The sequence below is a fragment of the Protopterus annectens genome, chromosome 4.part0, assembly GCF_019279795.1.
Source record: "Protopterus annectens isolate FY-2018-M chromosome 4.part0, PAN1.0, whole genome shotgun sequence".
Lineage (NCBI taxonomy): Eukaryota > Metazoa > Chordata > Ceratodontiformes > Protopteridae > Protopterus > Protopterus annectens.
In genome coordinates this window covers 480,148,501-480,170,867 of record NC_056733.1, presented here as the reverse complement: position 1 = coordinate 480,170,867, position 22,367 = coordinate 480,148,501, and the positions used below count along the sequence as shown (strand labels likewise).

The window sequence follows — 22,367 nt, the reverse complement described above, 5'->3', positions numbered from 1 at the left end:
GCTAAAGGGAAGGGAATCTGGGAGTAGTAAGCAAGGAATTCTCATCTGAATCCGCCCCCTCCTCAGAGGAATTCTGTTCTCTGGGTTTCTTAAGGGGTAGAGGACCAAGGGGGGCTGGAACAGAAACTCCCCGAGAAGGTTTTAAAGCTATTAAACCACTAAACCCCTGAGTGAACGACTGCCACTCACTCTGTGGATCCTTAGGAGTTGGAGAAATGTGTTTAGTTTTTTAGCTTCTTCTTTAATGGGACATCTGCCTTATAAAATATAGAAGGCTCCAACCCCACACAGCATTCAATAATAATAGTAGTAGAGAATTCTTCTCAGACTAAAATTTTAGGAACACCCATAAGCCTCTTGGAGATATTCAGCCATGGTTCCCCCCCTGAACAACCGAAAGGGATATCTGCAATGCCTCTTCTGAAGTGCCTATAGTCGGATCCCCACCAGCCTCCAACACAGTCATGGCAGAAGAATCCAATTAAGAAGTTGGGTGAACCTCCTGGCTTTAACTCACCTAGGGAGAGATGTCCTGCAGAGGCTGTACAGCAGAAGATTACAGCCTAGATTTCTTGGCCTTTTTCATGGAGACTTCTCCCTCAGAGCAGGAAGTTCCCTCCATTGTGTCTTTAGCAAGAAGCTTAACACATTGATTCTCAAAATAAAGCGCCACAGAAGAAATCCTACAACGAAGAGACTTGGGAACAAAGGCCTGATATATTGAACAAGAAGACTGATTGTGTGAATTGCCAAGGCAAAACAGACACGGTTCATGATGATCTTTTATGGGGTATCTGTCTCCCACAGTGGCATTTACCCTTCTTGGATAACAAGAAACCCACAAGCAACAATATAGTAAAAGAAAGACAAGACAACAAAACTCCAACTGGGCACTTATATGTAGAGGCTTGGTAAACCAAGAACAGAACAAGCATTCAGACCGATGATCAAGGGATGGCATCTGTTCTGGCGGCAAAGAAGTTCTGAGGATGATACATCAGAACATCACCTTTATGCCCTACGCTACTCTAGGAGCATATTCATGACACATGGCGTACCATAATAAAGGCTTTGGTATACTGGCCGGACGTCAGGCTGCCCTTGGCAGAGGATTCCTAGTGTAATAAATACTGCAACATTGAAATGGAAGAACATCTGCCTTAATGTCTTCATGGGGCAGAGGACTCCATAAACTCCAAAGACTCTTGTCTTGGGGGAAAGGGTTTGCTAGGAGTGTCTATACAAGCAATTTCCCTAGGTACTGCTGGATAAGAACATTTCAGAAGCCTTGATAGGAGTTAACTTCTCTTAAACTGGATGATACGTAGACTTTCGCTTTTCCTTTTTTTATCCTTTCTTTATCTTTGTCCTTATCGGGTATTGGTGCTGAGGAAGAAATGGCAGAAGAGAGTCTGGAGGCAGAAGGCCTTTAACCACCAACTTGTTTTTTTTTATTCAGTCAGAGTTCTGGCACTAAAATGTTTACATATGGGGCCAGTCAACAGATAAATGCGACACCTCCAAACCATACCAAACAAGGTTCATGAAGGTCCTGTAGCAGGATTCTATGGCTGCAGAGCTTAAGTTTTTAAATCCTCGTTTCCCTTCTTTATCCAGGCTAGAAGAAACTACATCAAATTGCCAACTACAAACATCACCTACCCACAACTGTAAACGTCAGAAAAGGAATAACAAAGACAGAAATCAAGTGGCCACGAAGCCCAAGATTTGACAGTGTAGGGATAGAGATGGGAGTCAAAATAGAAGGGAATAAAGAGGAAAATAAAGCAAAGGTAGAAGCTACCTAAATTTACCTATGCATTAATGATTGCTGAACAATAATGAACAAATTAAATTTAGCACTTAGCTGTCCAAAAAACTTCCCAATTCTCTCTAACTTTTTCAAGCTGAAGAGGGAGACATCATTGACAAAATGGAGACAAACAGAACTGGAGAAGGCAGCAGGAGCAGGATTTAGGCTAGGGACAAGCTCAAGTGGAGTGGAGTTAGCAGTCACTGGAGGGCACCAAGGCACCAGTCTTATCATTCGAGTGTCCGAACAGGACCCGAGAAAATTTGTTACTGTCAAAAATGTGTCACAAAGAATGTATGTTTTCAATGGAAAACATTTCTAGAATGTGTACCTGAAATTTTAGCAATATATCCCCACATGAAAATCCCCATTACGCACTGATCTTCAATGAAAGCATTACCTATGTAGAAAAAATCAGGCTCAAAATTTCATGAAATAGAAACTTGGATTCTAAGCCAGACAATGCTTACTAAAAAGCTAAAACAAAAGCAACGTTTGCACAAAATCATAACTGCAACTACAAATATACTTTGTTATCAATAAGTTATTTCAAGTCACACAAGTTTTATGATATTAACACAATGATCAGCAAAATTACTTCAGGAAAAAAATGAAAATCAATACTTACAAATATAGTCTTTAACAGCTTTCTCAAAAAGCTCATAAACCTTCTCTCTGTCACTTTCTTCAGATGCCATTCGAATTTCGTCCCTTAACCAGTCCAACCATATTTCTGTAAGACAAAAAAATAGTGCAGCAAATTTTTTTAAGGTAACACGAAGTCTGAGACACAAAGGTATACCAGCGTACATTCCTCAGAAATGTATTTCCACCCTGTTGAACAATGTCTGCTTACATATATTCAATGCCTCCCAGTCTACAAGTCTGCTTAAAGACAGTTGCCAAGATTCAAAATAAGTGCTCAGTAGCTTGAAGATCCTTAACCACACTAAGTGATTTAGTAAAAGGGTCCATTCAGAGCCACCCACCATGAATAACCAAGTACATAAACAAGCTGCAGTAAGCAGCTATTGCTTGCTTTAAAAATCCACTGCCTTTAGCCAGTGTCATGGTGTCGAAGAATAAAGCCCTTATTATGGCCAAGGAAACCTGTGTTCAATTAGTGGCTCAGGCACTGGAGGATATGCCTGCACATCCTGGGATAGAAGGGAACAGGTGTGTATCTAGGAACACACAACAGGATATATTAGGATTTCCCTACTGGAGACCACGGAAACTACTGTAGTCCCCTTTGTGGAAGTGAGGGGTGATTCAGCACAAACTACCCATTGCATGTCATATCATGTGTTGCTGGACACAAGCAATGGAGGGGTTACAGTAGCAAACCATGACAACACAACAAAGGTGTCTCAGGAATGCCTCAGTCTCCTCACTTGGCCCCAACCCATATTGAAGAAAGTCTGGGAGAGGTAGGCAGACTCAGCGAAACAAGGGAGGAACAGAGGTTGGCTGGTGGTCAGATGCATGGAGAAAAATTTTAGGGGGAGGGAGAATTTCCTTCTGATCTGACATGGCACTGAGGTCAGGCTGTAGTCATCACTAAGCTGCACAGACTATGGCAACATCAGCACATTAAAGAAAAAGACTAGCCATCTTGGCATTAAACAATTAACGCAGGACTGCCCTATCTACACAGTTCAGTGTTGCTTCATAGTTTTTCTGGATTGAGCAGTGGGCCACTTAAGACACCCACTCAGTATGGACTGAGCTGCTAGCTGTTTACATACACTGCCCAGTAATTAAAAACACCCCTTTACTGCATCCAAACAGCTTTTCCAAAAAGTACAGTTGTGTACACTTACCATAAATTTAGATGTTGAGTGTATTCACTGTTGCAGTCATTACCATTTGGGTTACCTGCCTGCAGGTAGCCCTCAGCCAGCCTGAATACCAGAGTCTTTGATTCCTGTGTCGGATGCAGTCTCTTCTTCCAGGACGTCAGGTCGTCAGGGGTATAAAACATGCAGCCGACACCATTACATCAGTTTTTCTTGCCCCAGATGTCAGGTGCCCCCATAATAGGAAGCAATTATATGTTATGTTATACCTCCATCAAAAAGCAAATACACCAAACAAGAAGGAAAGGTAGAGCCAAGAGACGTCAGGGGGCTGGAGGGAAGGTAGCCAGGACTGCAACAGTGAATACACTCGAACATCTACATTTATGGTAAGTGTACACAACTGTACTATGTTCTTCATGTTTCACTGTTGCAGTCATTATATTTGGGTTAATTCCCAAAGCTAAGGAAGGAGGGAGGAAGTCAGAGAGCATTAGGGCCAGCTAATAAGCCCTGCAAGACTGCAGTGGCAAAACCAGCTCTGGATTTAGAAAAAATAGGCATGTGGTAATGCTTGGTATGTACAGAGCTCCAGGTAGCAGCTTCTAGGATGTCCCTGGTAGGGACTCCTCTGAGGAAGGCTGTAGAGGTAGATGCAGCCCTGGTGGAATGTGATCTTAACCCCTGTAGGGTAGGTTTTCCATGGTGCTTATAGCAGAAATGAATGCAATGCGTTATCCATTTAGAAATGGCTTGCTTTGAAATGGCCTTCCCCCTCTGCCCCTGCAGCAAAGCCAACTAGCATCTGTTCAGATTTTCTGAGAGGCTTAGTCCTGTCTAAATAAAATCTAAGTTGTCTGTGCACGTCCAAAGAGTGCAGTATTCGCTCACCTTTGTTTTGTGGATTCGGGAAAAAGGTAGGCAAATGAATAGACTAATTTAGGGCCACACTACACACCACCTTGGGCATAAAAGGAAGGATTGGTCCTGAGGGAAACCCTGTCTGTATGGAAGAAAATGAAGGGCTCCACTGCCATGAGGGCCTGTAATTCAGACACTCTTCTTGCTGAAGTGATGGCTAGAAGAAAGGCCATTTTCCAAGAAAGGAATTTCAACTCTGCAGTTGCAGCTGGTTCAAATGGAGGGAGAGTGAGCTTTTCCAATACAAAGTTAAGGTCCCACGCTGGAGTAGGGGCTCGGCTGGGGGGGGGGGTCTTAAATTTTTGGCCCCTCTGAGGAATTGCTTTAGCAGGAGGTGAGAGAAGAGGGGTGGTTCAGTATTATAATGTGCTGAAATGGCAGAGGCATGAATTTTAATTGATGAGAAGGACAGGCCCTTGAGGAGCATTTCTGTTAAGTACTGAAGAATATGAAGTAAGCTGGGCATTGTTGTGCCCATCCCCTAAGTCTGGCTCCAGGAACAGCATCTTTTCCACTTTTTAGCATAACATTTCATAGTACTAGGCCTTCTTGCTTCCAGAATGACATCTAGCACTTGCTTACTGAGGGATGCTATTGGGGAGCTCAAGGAATTAGCCAGGCTGCAAGGTTCAGGGTTTGAAGCTGAGGGTGCAGAATCTGGCCCGCCTGCTGGGACAGCAGGGAAGGTGTCTGAGGTAGGTGCCATGGTTCCAGCGGTATCACAATGTGCAAGAGGGGGTACCAATGCTGGCGTGGCCAGTATGGTGCAATCAGTATTGTCCTTGGCTTGTCCTGTTTGATCTTTAGCAGAACCTTCGAGAGGAGAGGCAGAGGGGGAAAGGCATAAACCGAGAGGCTTTCCCAGGTAAAGGACAGGGGATCCACTTTCCAAGCTTGACTGTGGGGAGTCCGTGTGCAGAATTTGTCCAACTGGTAGTTTTGAGGGGAGGCAAACAGGTTCATCTCTGGAGTCCCCCATTTGTTCCTCAAGAGGTTGAATATTTTTGATTCCAGTTTCCATTCGTGTGGGTCCATGAGATTTCTGCTTAGGTCATCTGCCAGTGAATTTAGCTTGCCTGGCAGGAATTGAGCTTGTAGGTGCAGTTGGTAGTTCAAAGCTGTATTCCACAGAGCCATGGCTAGTCTGCAGAGGGTACGAGTGGGTTCCTCCCCTGCTTATGTACCACATAACTGTGGTGTTGTCTGTCTTTACCAATAATTGTCTTGGAAGGATGTGGTCTTTGAAAGCTGTCAGGTAATTCTGTACAGCTAGCATTTCTTTTTGGTTGATATGCAAGTGCGTCTGACTCTGGTTCCATTTGCCCTGAATGCACTGCCCTGCCAAGTGAGCCCCCCATGCATAGTCTAATGCATCTGTTGTTAGGGTTTGGGCAGCAGGGGGTAGAGTGAAAGGGAGCCCCTTGTTGTGGTAGCAGGCCTCTTCCCACCAAAGGAACTCTATCTTTATACAAGCAATGATAGGAATCATTGATTCCAGGTCCTGAGAATGTTGGCACCATAGACTTTTTAGATACCATTGTAGTTTCCTCATATGCAGTCTTGCATATGGAATTAGTAGAATGCAAGAGGCCATGAACCCCAGGGCTTGCAGAATTTTCCTTGCAGATAGCTGGGTCTTTGTGGCCAGTAGTTTGAAGTAGGCTGTCACATAAACTTGTTTCACTGGAGTGAGGAAAGCCATCTGGGAAGTTGTGTTCAAACTTGCTCCCAGGAATACAATCTGTTGGCAGGGTACTAGGTGAGATTTCTTTTCGTTTATGGTGTACCACAGTGAGGTTAGAAGCTTCTTTACGAATGCCAGATGTTTTAATAGCAAGTCCTGGCTTTCTGCCTGAATCAGACAATTGTCCAGGTATGGGTATATTTGAATATTTCTCTGCCTGCAAAATGCAATGGCTGAAGCTAGACACTGTGAATACCCTGGGTGCAGTAGATAACCCAAAGGGAAGTGCAGAGAACTGATAGTGCATGGAGCCTGCCCTGAAGCGTAGATATTTTCTGCAAGATTCCCTTATTGGAATGTGCAGGTAAGCTTCCTTTAAAAGTCTAAAGTTGCCAACAAAGCATCTTTGCCTAGCATAGGAAGCAGGTATTGAAGTGTTAGCATTTTGAATTTTGGGATTACCAAAAAGGTGTTTAGAATAGAGAGGTCCAGGATAGGATGCCAGGAGCTGTCTTTTCTGGGTACCAGGAAAAGTCTTGAATAAAAACATTGTCTTCTTTCTTCTGCTGGGACAGGATGAATAGCCCTGATACTTAGAAGAGAAAAAGAGAACCTGCTGCTGAGCCTCTGCCCACTGATTTGGGGGTAGGTCTGGCCAACCATTTGGGGCTGGTAGGGTGTGGAAGTGGAATCTGTATCCTTGGAAAACTATATTTAAAAAACATTTGCCCTGGGTTACGAGTTCCCAGTTTTTTGCATGCAGGGTGAGCTTTCCTCCTAAGGGAGCAGGCAATTGAGCAGGGCATGGAAGGGTTAAGGTTAAGTCATTGTGACATTTTTATGTAGGGGGGTGTCTTGCTACTTTCTGCTTTGGTAGTGGGAGCCCCCCACTGCTTAGGCCTGTGCGTAGTCAGAGACTGTAACCTAGGTGGTCTGCTGTTCCTGGGTTTGAACTGAGAAGGCCTGGAAGAGACTGGAAAGGACCAATTCTTTGAAGGCCAATGCCTACTAAATCTGGGAGGCTGTACTTGCAGGAAATCTTTAACAGTTTGCATAGATTTAGCTTTTTCCTCCATCTTTTTGAGGACTTTTTCTACTTTATTGCCAAACAGGCAGGCGGTCTTGGTTTAAGGAAGCATCCAGTAATTTAGCTTTAACATGATCTGGCAAGTTTTGCTCCTTAAGCCAAGCATGCCTTCTAAGTACAGACCCAGTGACAGCAGCCCTGCAAGATGCTTCTGAAGAATCAAAAACACATTGCAAAGTATGTTTACCAACTTGTTTAGCAGAATGCATTAAATCCTGTAATTCTTTGTGTTCAGCACAGTCAGGAATCAACATCATTTTCTGTTTAAGCAGTCCCATAATATGCTGCTGGTACTTTAACACATGAAACTGGCAATTTAAAGCCCTACTGGCCAAAGTAGCAGAAGTGTATACCTTCTTACCCCATCTGTCCAAGGCTCTACAATCTCTATCAGAAGGGGTAGGATTGTTGGCAGCAGTAGCCTTAATGCCCTTTGGACCTTGGGAAATGGTCTCCCGATCAGGAGTAGGATTCTTGAAGAGGAACATGTGAGAGTCCGGTACTCTGTAATACCTGTCAGGTTTTCTGGGAGCTGGAGGTTAAGTGTCTGGGGACAGGCTAGATTCCAAGAAAGCGTCATCTACAATGTCCAGAACAGAAGGGATAGCTAAAGGCCTGTGTTGAGGAAGGAGCAAGAATTCCCTAAGCCTCTTTTTGGAGTCAAAGTAATCTTGGCTTTCCCAGCGGAAATGCTCCCTAAGAGTGTGCAAGGTTTCACCAAAATAAAAACTTCTGGAGGGGAAGCAGAGGGAATGGAATCCTCTGCACCAGAATCCTCACAAGTAGATAAGGGCAAAACCTGGTAATCAGAAGAAACAGAAATGTCAGAATCCTGACAAGAAGAATCAGAAGGAAAATCAGTTCTAGGTCTCTTACAGGGGGAAGGCTGGCTTCCCTCTAATTAAAGTAATAAGGTCTTCAGTCATTCTAACCATTTGTTTTTTTAGGCATATGGGCCTGGACGTCGTATTTTTAGGCGTGGGTCGAGTTTTAGGCTTGGATGAAAAGATGGTGTCGGTTTAAAATGCAAGTCTGTAGGCCTGAATACACCCTCAGAAGCCGGTGCCTACACAGCGGCTCCGGACCCATCCAAGGTCGAGACATCCACAGGTTCCATAGTCGAAGAAGCATCTCGCGGCATACCGGACTCCAAATGGGTCTCAGTAAAGGCCTGCGAATCTGAAGTAGCGGGCATCAAAGGCTGCATAAGCGCCTTACTGAGTACCGGCAAACTGGCGACTAGTTTAACGGACGCATCGTCGGCAGTTTTGGACCTATGCGGTCTGTCTCTGTCTTTATCCTTACGCTTTTTCGGAATGTCGGATGGCTTACCAAAGCCATTTCTGGATAGTTAAACTGAGTACCAAAATAATTTGCAGCAAAAATAGACCGTTGACGAATAGTTCGAGGGTTGAATAATGCAGAAAACCGACAGCGAGGGAAGACGTGGTCTGGGTCTAATCAAGGAATGCAGTACGAATGAAAATCTTTGAGGTATTTGCTTTCCACAGGGAAGACAATTGTTAACTTTTACTGACATCGGTTAAGAGCAAGAAAAAGGTTCCCCAACGGGGTACTTGAATTTTTTGAAGACTTTGGTTCTGAAACTCGAAAACGAAAATTTCAGGAGTTGCCCGACCGGCACTTGTGAACTGCTTCTGCTTCGGGCACCACGCGGCAAGAAAGACTGATGTAATGGCGTCGGCTGCATGTTTTATACCCCTAACGACCTGACGTCATGAAAGAAGAGACAGCATCATATGCAGGAATCCAAGACTCTGGTATTCAGGCCGGCTGAGGTCTACCTGCAGGCAGATAACCCCAAATGTAATGACTGTAACAGTGAAACACAAACAACATCGTATGAAGCAGCCAAGCATCGACCCTACCCTGAGGAGGGTGCTGGATACAAGCTGTCTAGTGCCGAAGCTCCGAGGGGCAGACAGCTCTGACAACACTGTAGTAGACCATGCCCCCCCCCCCCCATCCAACAACACTATGGCTCTGGGACTCCTCTCACTCTGAAGGAATAGGAACAGAACTAGTCAGGAAAACTATCATAGTCGAAGACCTAGCCATCTTCGGATCAGACCCTGACTTTCTTAGATCCAAGGGTTCTGAAACCATAGGACGAATAGGAGAGGATAATATGACTACATGGGAAGTGGAGTGAAGAATCATGGATCCGATGGGAGACTGAGCCTCAACGACTCATCTATATCTGAGCTCTGAGGAACTTCCTCATCATCCTAAGTCAGTCTCGGAAAGACTTCTGGAGGGTCTCACAGAAGAGGTAGTGGACTGTGGCCTTGATTCTCCCTTCGGTGTAATTTGAAGAAAAGGGGGAATGGAGCAGAGGGGATACTTGATAAACAGTGAACCCAGGTGAGCAGGCTTGTGCAGACTTTTAAGTACAGAAATGGGATCTTTAGAAAAGGGTAGGAGCAAATTATATAGGAAAAAATGTGAATTGTGGGATCAATACATGCAGAGAAGGAACAAGGTTTAAAAGAAGGCAGGATGTGAATTAGTTATGTAATGCTTGACTGACAATGTTCGGATATATTGTAAGTGATGCATAATACTTGCAGCTACAATTGTTATCATGGTTTGTAATGTATAATGTTTGCAACCAAGACTGTGTCAGTATGGTTTATTTTCATTTATATAAATGTAAGATTGCCTGTGTTATTACATTTGTGATGGGATTAGGCGAGGTGACATTACTAATAAAACTGAATTAAGTGAAACTAGATGGATTATTAACCTACGGGCAAATTGCCCTCCAGGCTTGAACGCTGAACGCTGTTATACCTTTAAAACCAATTTTAAAAACAAGACCACCTACTATTACGTAAAAGAGAAGGTGTGTCTCACAATGAATAAAGCTACAGGCTGATACTGTTTTTGAATAAGAGAAGGTGGCATTTGCTATCTTGAAGCTCATTGGTTAAGAATACTGATAAAATAAGAAATGGAGTCCCTATCCTATATGATCTGAAGAAGGTTTTACCGAAAGTGCTTATCGAGTTATTTTGGGACTTTTAAGAGTTTCTGTATATGCTAATAGCATTTGTTGAATGAATTTTCATCTCTATTTGAGTACTATTTTGAAAATTTCAAGGTACTTATTGAGTGCTACACGTTTTTGTTCATGCATTTGTAATAGCATTTGCTATCACGGAGCATTTCAGCTGTGTTTGGGAGAGCGTTTTCCAGCTTAGAACCTTGCTGCTTCATGTACCTAAATGTTGTTTCATGAAAAGCATCTACCATTGAGTAGCACTTATCAAAGCTCCATTTTGGGATTTTGAGTAAGTGCCAACGCTGTTTTACTGAACTGCCTTTTAAGTTGTGAAATTGTCAAGAGTTTGTGTGAAAAATAAAACAGGACCGAAGGGTCAGTGTTTCATTTTATCTTTACTGAAAGTTTTTTCGTATTAACAGGACCAAATGGTCTGTGTGTTACTTTGAATAAAAAGAAAGTATTGGAAATTGACTACAGCTGTGGAGTTGCGGCTTGATTTTTTAAATAATTTCTCTGTTTTCTAGCTGCTACATTAATAGTGAGACTTGCATTGTTTCTAAGACTGTGTCAGTATGGTTTATTTTCATTTATATAAATGTAAGATTGCCTGTGTTATTACATAATAACTTAATATAAATGTTTCCTGTTAAAAAAAAAAAAAAAAAAATCTGTGAAAATTAAAAGACAGCCAGATCTGGACACTGAAGGGGTACACCCCAGAAGCTCAACCACCCCTCCCCCCACACACACAAAAACCTCTCCTGGTGTAGATCTTTACTAGGAAGTAAGCCTTTCAAAAATCATCTGACTTCCTTGTTTCATAAGATCCTTGACACAAAAGAATTCATACACAGTTACACTGTTTTTTTTTTTTCGGGTAATCTGCTCCAGACAGACTACACATAACATACCTCTCCTGATGAGGACTTAAGCCCACACTTAAGCATTTTTAAAACCTTTGTTATCTATAACAACACTGCTGCAGAAACAAACTGTACTAAATAGCAGTAGCAATGACCAGGATAAATGGCAGTATGTGGCAAAAAGAATATACTACAGCAAGAACTAAGAGTAGGGTTGCCAGCTTTTCATATGTTCAAAATGGAACATTTTTGATACAAACGTCAGATTTGTCAGGCCGAAACATACTCGCGGCCAGTACAAAGGACAGAACTGCACTTCTTTGCCTAAATAAAAGCTTATTCTTGTACCATTTTAGTTGCTTATTCTGTTTCTTATAACATTTAGGTGTTTCAGATACAGAATAACTGTTTTATGCAACTATTACATAAAATAAGAAATATTTTTGTCCTAATATCTCAGGACATTTGCCATTTTTACACTTTTTTTTACAGAACACAACTGCCCACAGAGGGATTGTCCCTCGCAAAGTGGGACAGGTGGTAACCTTAAGTAAGAGCCATCCAACTATTGAAGAGGGGGACAGCTTACAGTAAGACCAATAAGAAACAAACATTAGACTTTTTTTTCTTGAAAACACCAGAAGTAGAAAAAGAAATGAGAATACAGTAACTGACAAGAGTAGAAGCAGCAAGCTACTAAGGTGACTAAAAAACACTGATGCCTAGGAGAAAAACAATAGAAACTTAATGTCAAAAAGGGTCAGCCTGACCCAAATCCATAAGAAATGGACAATGAACAGTCAACAATAACTTTTTCAGAAAAAAAAAAATGCAACCTGGGTTCATTTCTCCCTAATGCAAGCTTGACTTGCGGAAAGAGACATCTGGAGAGAAATCGACAGCTCACAGAATTACAGGTAAAAGGGGAGGAGCTGTAGTCTGGTAAATTCTTTGTTTGTTGACTGGGTTAGCCACACTAGGCTAATATCCTCTTTTCAGGAGAGATGAAAGGAGGTATTTACAATACTAGGGGAAGTCTGTCAAGGGCGCAACATGCAGAGGTGACTAAAAACCTACAATTTCAGTCCTACTGGTAGATGAGGATAGACCTTCCCATCCCAAGACTGTTTACTTTTAGATTTCATCTAAACTAGCTTTACACTACTTATCTAAGGTTTCCTTCATTTCTATTTTAATTCTATTGAAATAATTATTGTAATGGTCTGCAACATATTTATATTGCTTGTACTGTTTTGCCTCTTGACTAAATCACAATCAACAAATATGTTTTGGTCCAATATGTACAATTGGTTCTGAAGTTTAAAAATAACCAACAAAATGCAGCACAACATTTAAAAACAAAGACTCAGCCAATAAATAAGTGAATGATATGGTCTTTAACAAAACTAAACTGTACATAGCAACGGAAAATATGTTTGCTGAAATAAAAGTTAATCCCATATTCAGTTTAAATAAAGTAAAAGCATTTTACTGCTCATTTTATTAGGAGACACTGAAAATTTAACATGTTACAACCAAAGTCTAATCAATAAATGGTTAAATTATGAGCAGAAATAAATAAAAAAAAAACTGACCTTCAGAGAGTGGAAAAAGTTCACTCATTTTTTGGCAGGCACGCCTCAGTTTTATGAGTTCTCCTTCATGACGTAATAGTTTTATCAGATCAACATGACAATTATAGTCATATGCATTGATGGAAAGCTGTGAAATTAAATGAAGACATTTAAGCATGATTTTCCTACAACAGAGAACACATTTTGCATCTTCAGTAGCATCTAAACAATGAAAAGAAATGTAGATAGTAACAAGCATTCATGCAATTTAAAAACCAACATTTCACAATAAGGCACTTAACCAGACCTAATGAATCAGAACATATACCTGGGGGTACACCTCAAATGACAAACTAAATACAAACCAAGTAGCAAATACACACAGTCAAGACGATTACATCCTAAACATTTCTTAATAGAATATTTAAAAAAAAAATCCCCACACTGCACATATAAATACAATGCTACTTTGACTATTCTCTCCCTCTATTGGATTTACATTACTAGTCAGCTTTCCTAGTGCATGGCACATTGAGTTAGGGTGAAACTCAAACAATGTTTTCTTAAGGAATGCGTTTCTCCGGTTCAAGTCATGCTGGTCATTGCTTTTTAAGACTTAGGGTCTTGGAAGAACCCACACAGCAAGCTATTTGTAGTCTTTCCACCTCTACCTCCCATTATAATCAAACTATTAAAACCTGAAGATTCCCAGCGTGCGCCCACCCCCCACCCACAATCCTGATGGATCCATAAACCTAATGAATCTTTTGGGACTGATGGGTCTTATTTGTTTAGTGTCACAGATCAGCCAAAGCTAGAAGGTATGTAAACACAATACCAATAACAATGTGGATAAATGAGAAGACCATGCAGTTAACCTTTTCTAGCTTTAAAAAAATATATACTATTTTTGTAAATGAAGGGGAAAAAAATCATTATGTTTAATACAAGACTTTTTAATATCTTCATAAATAACCTACACACTGCATGTCCAAACTCCTCACTAATACAATACGCAAACGACTCCATTATTATCTCGTACTCTAACAACCTCCCCACCTCCTTGCTATTAATCAAGATTCCCTCCTTTCAGTCGAAAAATGGCTGACCAATAATCAACTACTACTCAATCCTAAAAAAAAAAAAACAAAACTTCTACTCTTCCTCCCCAAATCACTACAGCAACATAAAAATACAGTATCATCTCTCAATAATACACATCTCTGTTGAACCACATACTACACCTCTGGGTGTAATCATAGATGACCAACTAAAGTTTGACATACATATTCAGCAAACCATCAAAAAGACAGACCAAAAACTTGGTGTCTCTTATACAGACATAAAAAATACCTCGTTATTAAAGCCAAATGTTCTCTAGCACAGAATTTCCTTCTCCCAACCTTACTTTATGCAGCCCCTATTCTCACCAATATTCAATGAAATCTATTAACTAAACTTGAAGCCACCGACAAAAAATAGTCAAATTTGCTGCCAACCTTCCATATCACACTTACCACTGCTTAGCTTTAAAAAAACCTACAATGGCTTGAGCTCCATAACAAACTCCTTCTTCCCCAACTCCACCTCACACACACTACCTTAAATCAGTCCTCCCGCTGTCCTGCCCTCATGGACCTCATCACTCACTTTCACCTAAACGTAACCTGCGCAGCAAAGACCTATACCTCTTAAGACATCTACAAACCCAACAAAAATACTGGCAAACTTTTACACAGCCACTCTGTCGCCAATGCCTGGAACAAACTTCCCCTTTCTCCAAGAACAAACGGCAATTTCCTTAACTTCAAAAAACTTCTAAAGGAATTATTTACTAATTCCTGGAACTGTTCTTGTCCCACTCCCACCTAAACTACTCCCCCTCATCTTCCCCTTCCCTTCTCAGCTCTCACTTTACCACAACTACTCATTTAAGGCCTTTACGATGTTCTACCAACCTTAAATTTTTCTCCGATGGTAACTGTTAGATGCTGTTTAAATCCCAATATTACTCTTGTATTCTAACTTGTTTATTTATAACTTGTATTCCGTTTCGCCTGTGTATATACACTTGCATGTTAACAATGTATGATGTTTTGTTTTTGTATTTATCTGTGGAGTTCTTCTCCTCGGGTCTCCGCAGCCCAGTCAGACTAACCAGGTTAACAAATCTCAAATAAAATAAATAATTAGTAATACGCAATAATTAACACAAACTAGAGATGGCCACTTTTAGGGAAAGAAAAAAAAGAAAACCATTACTAGCATGACGGACAGAGGTGTTGAAAGTTAGCAGCAATTGCTTATGGCCATTTTAAGTGATTGTAGAGAAAACATGGAGGAGGATGGGATGGGCAATATAGTGTCATCCTCTGCAAATACACGGTGCAATACAGTGTCATCCTCTGCGGATACACAGTCCAGAGTGAAAAGGAGAAAGCTTATTTGAAATACAAAATAACAATTTATCAGGCATTTTGTGGAAGAACAAATTAAAAAATAAAATGGCAACATATAAACAAAAAAAAAAAAACGCTAATTACAAAGACTGCAGTACTCCAGAGAGAATCAAAAGAAGGAGACAGACATGTTTTTCAGTTTGTGGCCATAATGGCCCTTTAATTAGACTAGTATTGTTTCATATAGGATTGGTAAAAAGTTAACTTTGTTTTGTTTACAATTTTACAAGTCGTCTTTAGAACCCTTTTCTGTCTTATACGAACAATTATTCGAAAGTTATGTACTCACCATAATGATACAGCCATGTTGTCTGATCTTTGTCCGGTTCAACTGTGGGCTGCCAGATCGGACCTGATATGACCTCAGCACCAATCCGGACACTTTTCACTTCCAGGGCTCTGACTCCTCCCCTACCCATAATTCCCTTGATTTCACTTCAGTACCTCAGACCAAGTTTGCTCGTATTATACCCATATGCAGAAACATGAAAACATACAACTTCTATTCAAAACTAACTCTAGAATGTATGACAGAAAAAAAAGGATTACGTTATGGGATACTAGCAGTAAGGGTGGCGCATAGACAGGGAATGCCAGTCTCAACCCGGTCATCAGAATCCTATTTGTGACAATTTGGAAGGGGGAAAGTGGGAGGGGATGTTGAACCAGACAATCATACGTGGTTCTGTTATTATAGTGAGAACATAACCTTCGTATCCAATGTTGTCCATTTTTGTCCGATTCAACCCTGGGGCAAATTCCCAAGCATACAGACCCAGTTGGTATCGAGGAAGGACATTTCTGAGGATAGTGGAGCCAAAGGAGGAACATGATCTTGACTGTTTAAACAGCTTATAAGACAAATGCATAAGCTGCTGAATAAGTAGCTGCTTTACAAACATCATCAACAAGGAGCTACTGGCAAAAGCTGTTGAAGTGGCCACTGCTGTTGTGAAGGGAGCTTTAAGCTAGTTTGCAAAGACAAGCCCATCTTATTGTAAACAAGGAAATGCACTCAGAACATATATCAATGTTTACTGTAATGGTCTACAGTAGATCACTTAGCCACTGCTTTGCCTAACTTTGGCTTCGAGAATGCCACAAACAACTGGTCTGATTTTCTGGAGGGTTTGGTTCTATGATGGCAAAATCTCAGTTGACAATTAACATCCAGCACGTGAAGTGTGCATTCACCTTTGTTTGAAAATCTTGGGGGGGGGGCTGGTAGATTTATTGACTGATTCAGACTAGTTTCCAATGCCATCTTAGGAAGGAAAGATGCACTAGTCCTTAAGGAAGCCCTGTCTTTGTGAATGACCATGTACGGATGTTTGGAGGAAAGTGCTTACATGTCAAAGATTCATCTGGCTAAAGTAACAGCCACTAGAAAAATTGTTTTCCAGGATAGGGATTTTAAATCAGCTGACACTGCCGGTTCAAAGGGTTGTTAAGTCAGAGCTTTCAGCATGACAGTAATATCCCACGGAGGTACCAGGTCCTGATAGGAGGTCTCAGGAGAAACGTTCCTTTTAGAAAGGCATTAGAATTTCTTAACGAAGCAATGGAATTATCATTCTGGCCAATAAGAAAACTACAGATTGCTGCCATTTGCACTATAATCATTGAATAACTGAAGCTGCTCTGGAAAAGCTCCAACAAGAATTCTAAAATTGAATGAATTAGCACAAAGAAGGGGTCCAAACATTTGGCCATGGCACAAATGGAGAATCTCTTCTATTTGCTATGGTATATTTTTGTAGTGGTCTGTTTTTGAGAAGCGGACATGATCCCGCACAATCAAAATGGGAAGTGTGGCATCTCTAGCTAATGTTAGAACTGGAGGAACCACAACTCATAGCTTTCTGGTCTGTTGGAGGCAGTCAGGAAGGATGTGTCAGAAGATCTGGATAGTGGTCTAGCATTCATGAAGCAAGCACTAGAAGAGAGCACAGGAACAGAAACAAAGTTTGTCGAAGCCAGAAAGGGCCAATGAGGATCAACTTGGCCTTGCACATTTTCACTTTCTATATGAACTTGTACATTAATGGCAAAGGGTAAAAAAGCATGCAGGACACCTGGGGGCCAATTGTGGACTACAGCATCTCTTGGGGACTGTTCCTGTGGAGGAATCAGGGCAAAGTAACTGTTAAATTTGCTGTTTAGATAGTAAACAAACAAATCACAGCAAGGTTGGTCCCAGTGATGGAAAATCAAGGTTGTCATTGCGGGTTTGAGGGCCCACTCTTGAGGCATCATGATGGACCTGCTCAACTTGTCTGCCAATACACTGGATGACCCCATGAAATGCACTGTTGTTAGAAAAAACTGACAAGACACTGCCCATTTCCAAACTCTCCTGACTTCTCAACACTGGGGATACGAGAGTTCCTCTCAGTTTAATGTACCAAACCACTGACATACTGCCTCTATGTACTAATATCACGCACTTGGGGAGGACGTCGTGAAATGCCTGCAACTCTAGGACTGCTACTTATCTCCAGAACACTGATGTGAAAATTGTGCTCTGTGTGTGACCAAGTGGCTTGGATCATCTTCCCCTCAGAATGTCCCCCTCACCCTAGAAGGGCTATGACCATTGTCACAGGGAGGTCCATAAGGAACGGACATCCTTTAACTACTGAATGTGGCATTATCCACCAGGATATGTGCATCATGCAAACTGGGGTAAGCAGAATCTTGGCATGAAGTGGATGATATTGCACTGCTAAGGTCCACTGAAGAACTCTCATATAAAATCTGGCAAAGGGAATCATGAAGACTGGGGAAGCCATCAGTTCCAGATAGGGTTGCCACCCCTCTGATTTTTTTTTTCTGGACTATCCGGAAATCAAACTGATTTGCCGGTAGTCCGAAAAACACTGTACAAACTCAGGTAGTCTGTTTCAAAAAAGGAAACAGACTACCGGAGTTTATAAATCGGCTGATTTACTATGCTTTTCTGTAAAAAAGCATAGTAAATCAGCCAAAAACAGGCAGCAGGAATGGAAAAAAAGAGGGCGTTCCACATCAAGTGATGTCACCATGACATCACAAAATGGGTGGAATATGGGCAGGAGAGGGGGTGGGGTGGGCGGGGTTACTGGTGATGCGAGGGGTGTGGCTTTACTCCGGTTTTAGGAAAGGTAGCAACCCTAGTTCCAGATGATGCAAAATTAGCCTCCCTGGCACAGAGGGGTGGTGAAAAGTAATAGCTACGTACTTGCAATAACTTGGTATCCGTGTTATCCGAAAGTCACCATTCATCACGTATGGGTCTAGGATCCAACATCGGGTCACAGCCAGCACACTTAAACAACAGCTTAGCTCAAGCTCCTCCCCTCCCATAATGCTCTGCTGCCCTCTAATCCCTCAGATCGAGTTTGCCCTGGTGAAAGACAGACAGAGAAGACATGCCACCAGAAAAGGTCTACCAAAGTCCTGCCAATCCTTCAGGAAGGGGGAAGGAGGGTGGGATTGTGATGAACTGGAACTATGGATAACACAGATACCAAGTTATGGTAAGTACATAACTATTAATCTGATGTTATCCTAGTCATCATTCATCATGTATGGGTCAGAGTCCCCAGCTACCCAACATTCTCAGGCAGCCTCATGGAAGGACATGCCGAAGAACAGTGGAGCCAAAGGAAGCCCTTCCCCTAGAAACTAGGTCAAGTTTGTAATGAGAAATGAAGGTATGAAGAGAAGACCAAGTTGCCACTGCACAAATATCATCCAAGGATTGATGAGCTGAGAAGGCAGCTGATATAGCCACTGACCTGCTAGAGTGAGCCCTAACTGGTCCAGTCAAAGGAGAACCACAGGAGGAATACATGTAAGAGATGCACTGAGAAACCCAACAAGAAATGGTCATTTTTGAAAACAGCTTGGCCCTTACTGTTGACTGTAAAGGCCACAAACTATTGGCTTGAGGGACGAAAGGACTTTGTTCTGTGCAAATAAAAACAAAACTGTCGAACATCTATGGTATGTAAAATGTATTCCCCCTTATTAGCATAATTAGGAAAGAACATTGGAAGTTGGACTGACGGACTCAGGTTTGCTTTAGTGGCCACTTCTGGCATAAAGGAAGGATTGGGTTTCAAGGCCACTATCTTTATGAAATATCAAATAAGAAGGCTTAATGGTAAGAGCCTGGAATTCTGATACTCTTTTTGCTGAAGTTATCACCACCAAAAATACAGTCTTACAAGAAAGAAAGTTGAGAACACGGGATGCAGCAGGCTCAAAAGGGGGCCTAGTTAGAGACTGCAGCACCACAGCAAGATCCCAGGAAGGAGAAGGATCCTTGACTGGAGGACGCAAACAAAAAAAAAAAAAACCTTTCAAGAAGGCTTTGCAGAGGCAAGTTGAGAACATAGGTTTGTTATGGAGATGAAAATTAGAAATTGCTGCCAAGTGGATTTTGGTCATGGAGAAACTAGCACTCTCCTGAAAAAGGGAAGCCAGGAAAAGGTGGTCAGAAACAGGAGCTGAAAATGGATCCAGATTCCAACCTTTGGCCCAAAAAGAGAATTTCTTCCACTTACTTGTGTGAACTCACTTGATAGAAGATATCTGAGAAGCAAGGATAATGTCCTTCACAGGGGATGCAAGTCTGGACTTGGCAAGAATCACTGGAAATGGACAAACTAAGCTGTCAGACAGAGGGTCTGCAGATTTGGGAGCGGATGGACCAACAGATGGGGGATCAGATCTGGCATTGGATTGAGCACCCAAGGGGATGCTTCAGATGAGAACATGGAAGAGGGAACCACATCTGCAGAAGCCAGAAGGGGGCAATGAGGATTAACTGTGCCCTGAGGCATCTTAAATGGTAATGGAGGAAAGGCATAAAGGAGACCTGGAGGCCAATTGTGAGTCAGGACGTCCCTGGGGGACTCCCTCTCTGGGTGGATCAGGGCGAAGTAGCTTCTGCATTTGCAGTTGAAAGGGGAAGCAAACAGATCACAGCTCAGATGGCCCCACTGATGGAAGATCTGCTTCGTCACTAGCGGATTCAGGGACCACTCGTAAGGGGTCAAAACAGCCTGCTCAGCTTGTCCCCCACCATGTTGGATGCTCCGGAAATGTGCGTTGCAAGGAGAAAGCCCCCCTCCGAGGACATCGCCCACTCCCAAACCCTCATTGCCTTGCGACAAAGCAGATAAGAATGTGCACCCCCTTGCTTATGTTCCACACAACAACCATGTTGTCCATGTGTACTGCTGTTGTCCCTAGAGGAAGGCAATTCTGAAATGTTTGCAACAAAAGAAGGACTGCTCTCATCTCCAGAACATTTATGTGCAGTTTAGTCTCTGACTGGGATCACGTCCCTTGGACAGTCTTCCCCTGGAAATGCCCCCTCCACCCTAGGAGGGAAGCTTCGGTGGTCATCGTGGCTGTCAGAACGGGGGGGGGGCTGCCCGCTAGGAGGTCTGGAGAGTGCATCCACTATGACAGATGTCTTTGGCATACTGGAGTGAGCCATATAGGAATTAATTGGGGATGAGAGAGAGCAGACCACTGAACTGCTAAGGGTCCACTTCAGAACTCGCATGCAGTACCTGGCCAGTGGAACCAAATAAATGGCTGCTGCCATTGAACCTAGAGCTCTTAGAATAACTGACACTGGAAGATGAGTTTGCTCCAGAAGAGACTGTACATGAGACCAGATAAGAAGCACACTTCAGACAGGAAGAGCTGCAGTCTCCGAGGTAGTGTACAACTGAGTGTCAATGAACTCTAGCTGCTGAGATGGGGTCAAGGTAGACTTGGCAAGATTCACTGTTATTCCCAGCTGATTGAAGAGACAAAGAAGAAACTGTGTGATCTCCACCAGTTGATGCTGTGTGGGAGCTGTGAGAAGCCAATTGTTGAGACAGGAAACACCTGGAATCCCTGCAGCCTGAGATGAGGTGCCACCACTTCCACACAGGTGGTGAACACCCAGGGGGCTGTGGGGAGTCCACAGGGCAGGGCTCTGAACTGGAAGTGATCTGCTCCTAGGTGAAAGTGGAGAAATCGCCTGGACCGCCTCTCTATTCTGATATGATAGTACACATCCTGGAGGTCCACAGAGAACACCCAGTCATTCTTGTGCAGAAAGGACACAATGGACTGTACAGTGACCATCCAAAACTTCGACTTCTTGACTGATGGATTTAACTGAATGAGGTCCAAAATTGGACGCAGGTCCCCTGTTTTCTTGGGTATCAAAAAGGAGGAGTAAGTTCCGGACCCTCTCTGTCCTGTGGGGACCTTTTGGATGGCTCTTTTTAGAATGAGGTTGGTCACCACTAAACAGGCTCACTCTGACCAGGTGGCACATTGGGGAGAGTTCCATTTTTTGGAGGGGGGTTGGAAAAGGGAATACAGTAGCCCCTGGATATAATTTTTAGCACTCATTGATCGGTTGTGATGGTTTCCCAGGCCGAAGAGTGCAAAGATAAATGGCCCCCAACTGCCTCCAGGGAGAGTCAGTCGGGTAACACCTCAAGAGTGCTGAAAGGGCTTCTCAGAGAAAGGCTCCCTGAAGCCCTGGTTTTGCAGGCCTCTTCTGCCCCTAGGGCGGTGTTGACCATTGAAACCTCTCCTCTGTCCCCTGGAAGAGGAATCTTGAGCTTTCTGAAAGGAAGACTGCGACTTACGGGACCAAATCTTCTTGCTCCCCATTGGGTTTTGGAAAAGGACTTTTGAGGGGTAGAGAACTTGATCCCTACAGCCGTCAGTATCTTGCCTTCTTGCTCACTGTGGGTCAAAGTTTCTTTAACATCTGGTCCAAAGAGGGTTGAACCACTGAAGGGAGCATTGGTGAACAACACCTTAAAGGCCGCTGCAAAGTCACAAACAAAACCAGGCATGATGCCCGATGGCAATGCCTGTGCCCGCCGCCTATGAGGTACCCTCTGCAGCGTTGGATATTAACCTCATGGAGGAATTAGCTATGGACGTGAGCGTGGCCAACTTGGGAGAAATGGTCCTCCACAGGCATGGACTCAGAGAAGGAAGTGGTAAGCTCTTTTATCAAATCCCTCTGAAGACGGGCAAAATGTGTCAGGTAGTTTACGGCTCGCAGGCTGAATGAAGCCGATGCGAACACCCACTTTCTGAATCTATCATACACTCTTGCCTCTCGA

The 22,367-nt window shown here is 42.7% G+C and overlaps 1 protein-coding gene across 2 annotated transcripts in view; it reads right to left on the bottom strand.

Annotated features, from left to right (window-relative positions):
* SART3 (spliceosome associated factor 3, U4/U6 recycling protein) overlaps positions 1-22,367 on the bottom strand; it is a 1,581,088-nt gene that overhangs the window by 1,470,639 nt on the left and 88,082 nt on the right. For both annotated transcript variants that reach the window (XM_044068408.1, XM_044068409.1), the window contains exons 2-3: positions 12,791-12,917; positions 2,442-2,546 (exon numbers count right to left, since the gene is read on the bottom strand). In XM_044068408.1, the coding sequence (XP_043924343.1) occupies positions 2,442-2,546; positions 12,791-12,917 (232 nt within the window). The remainder of the gene's footprint in view (positions 1-2,441; positions 2,547-12,790; positions 12,918-22,367) is intronic.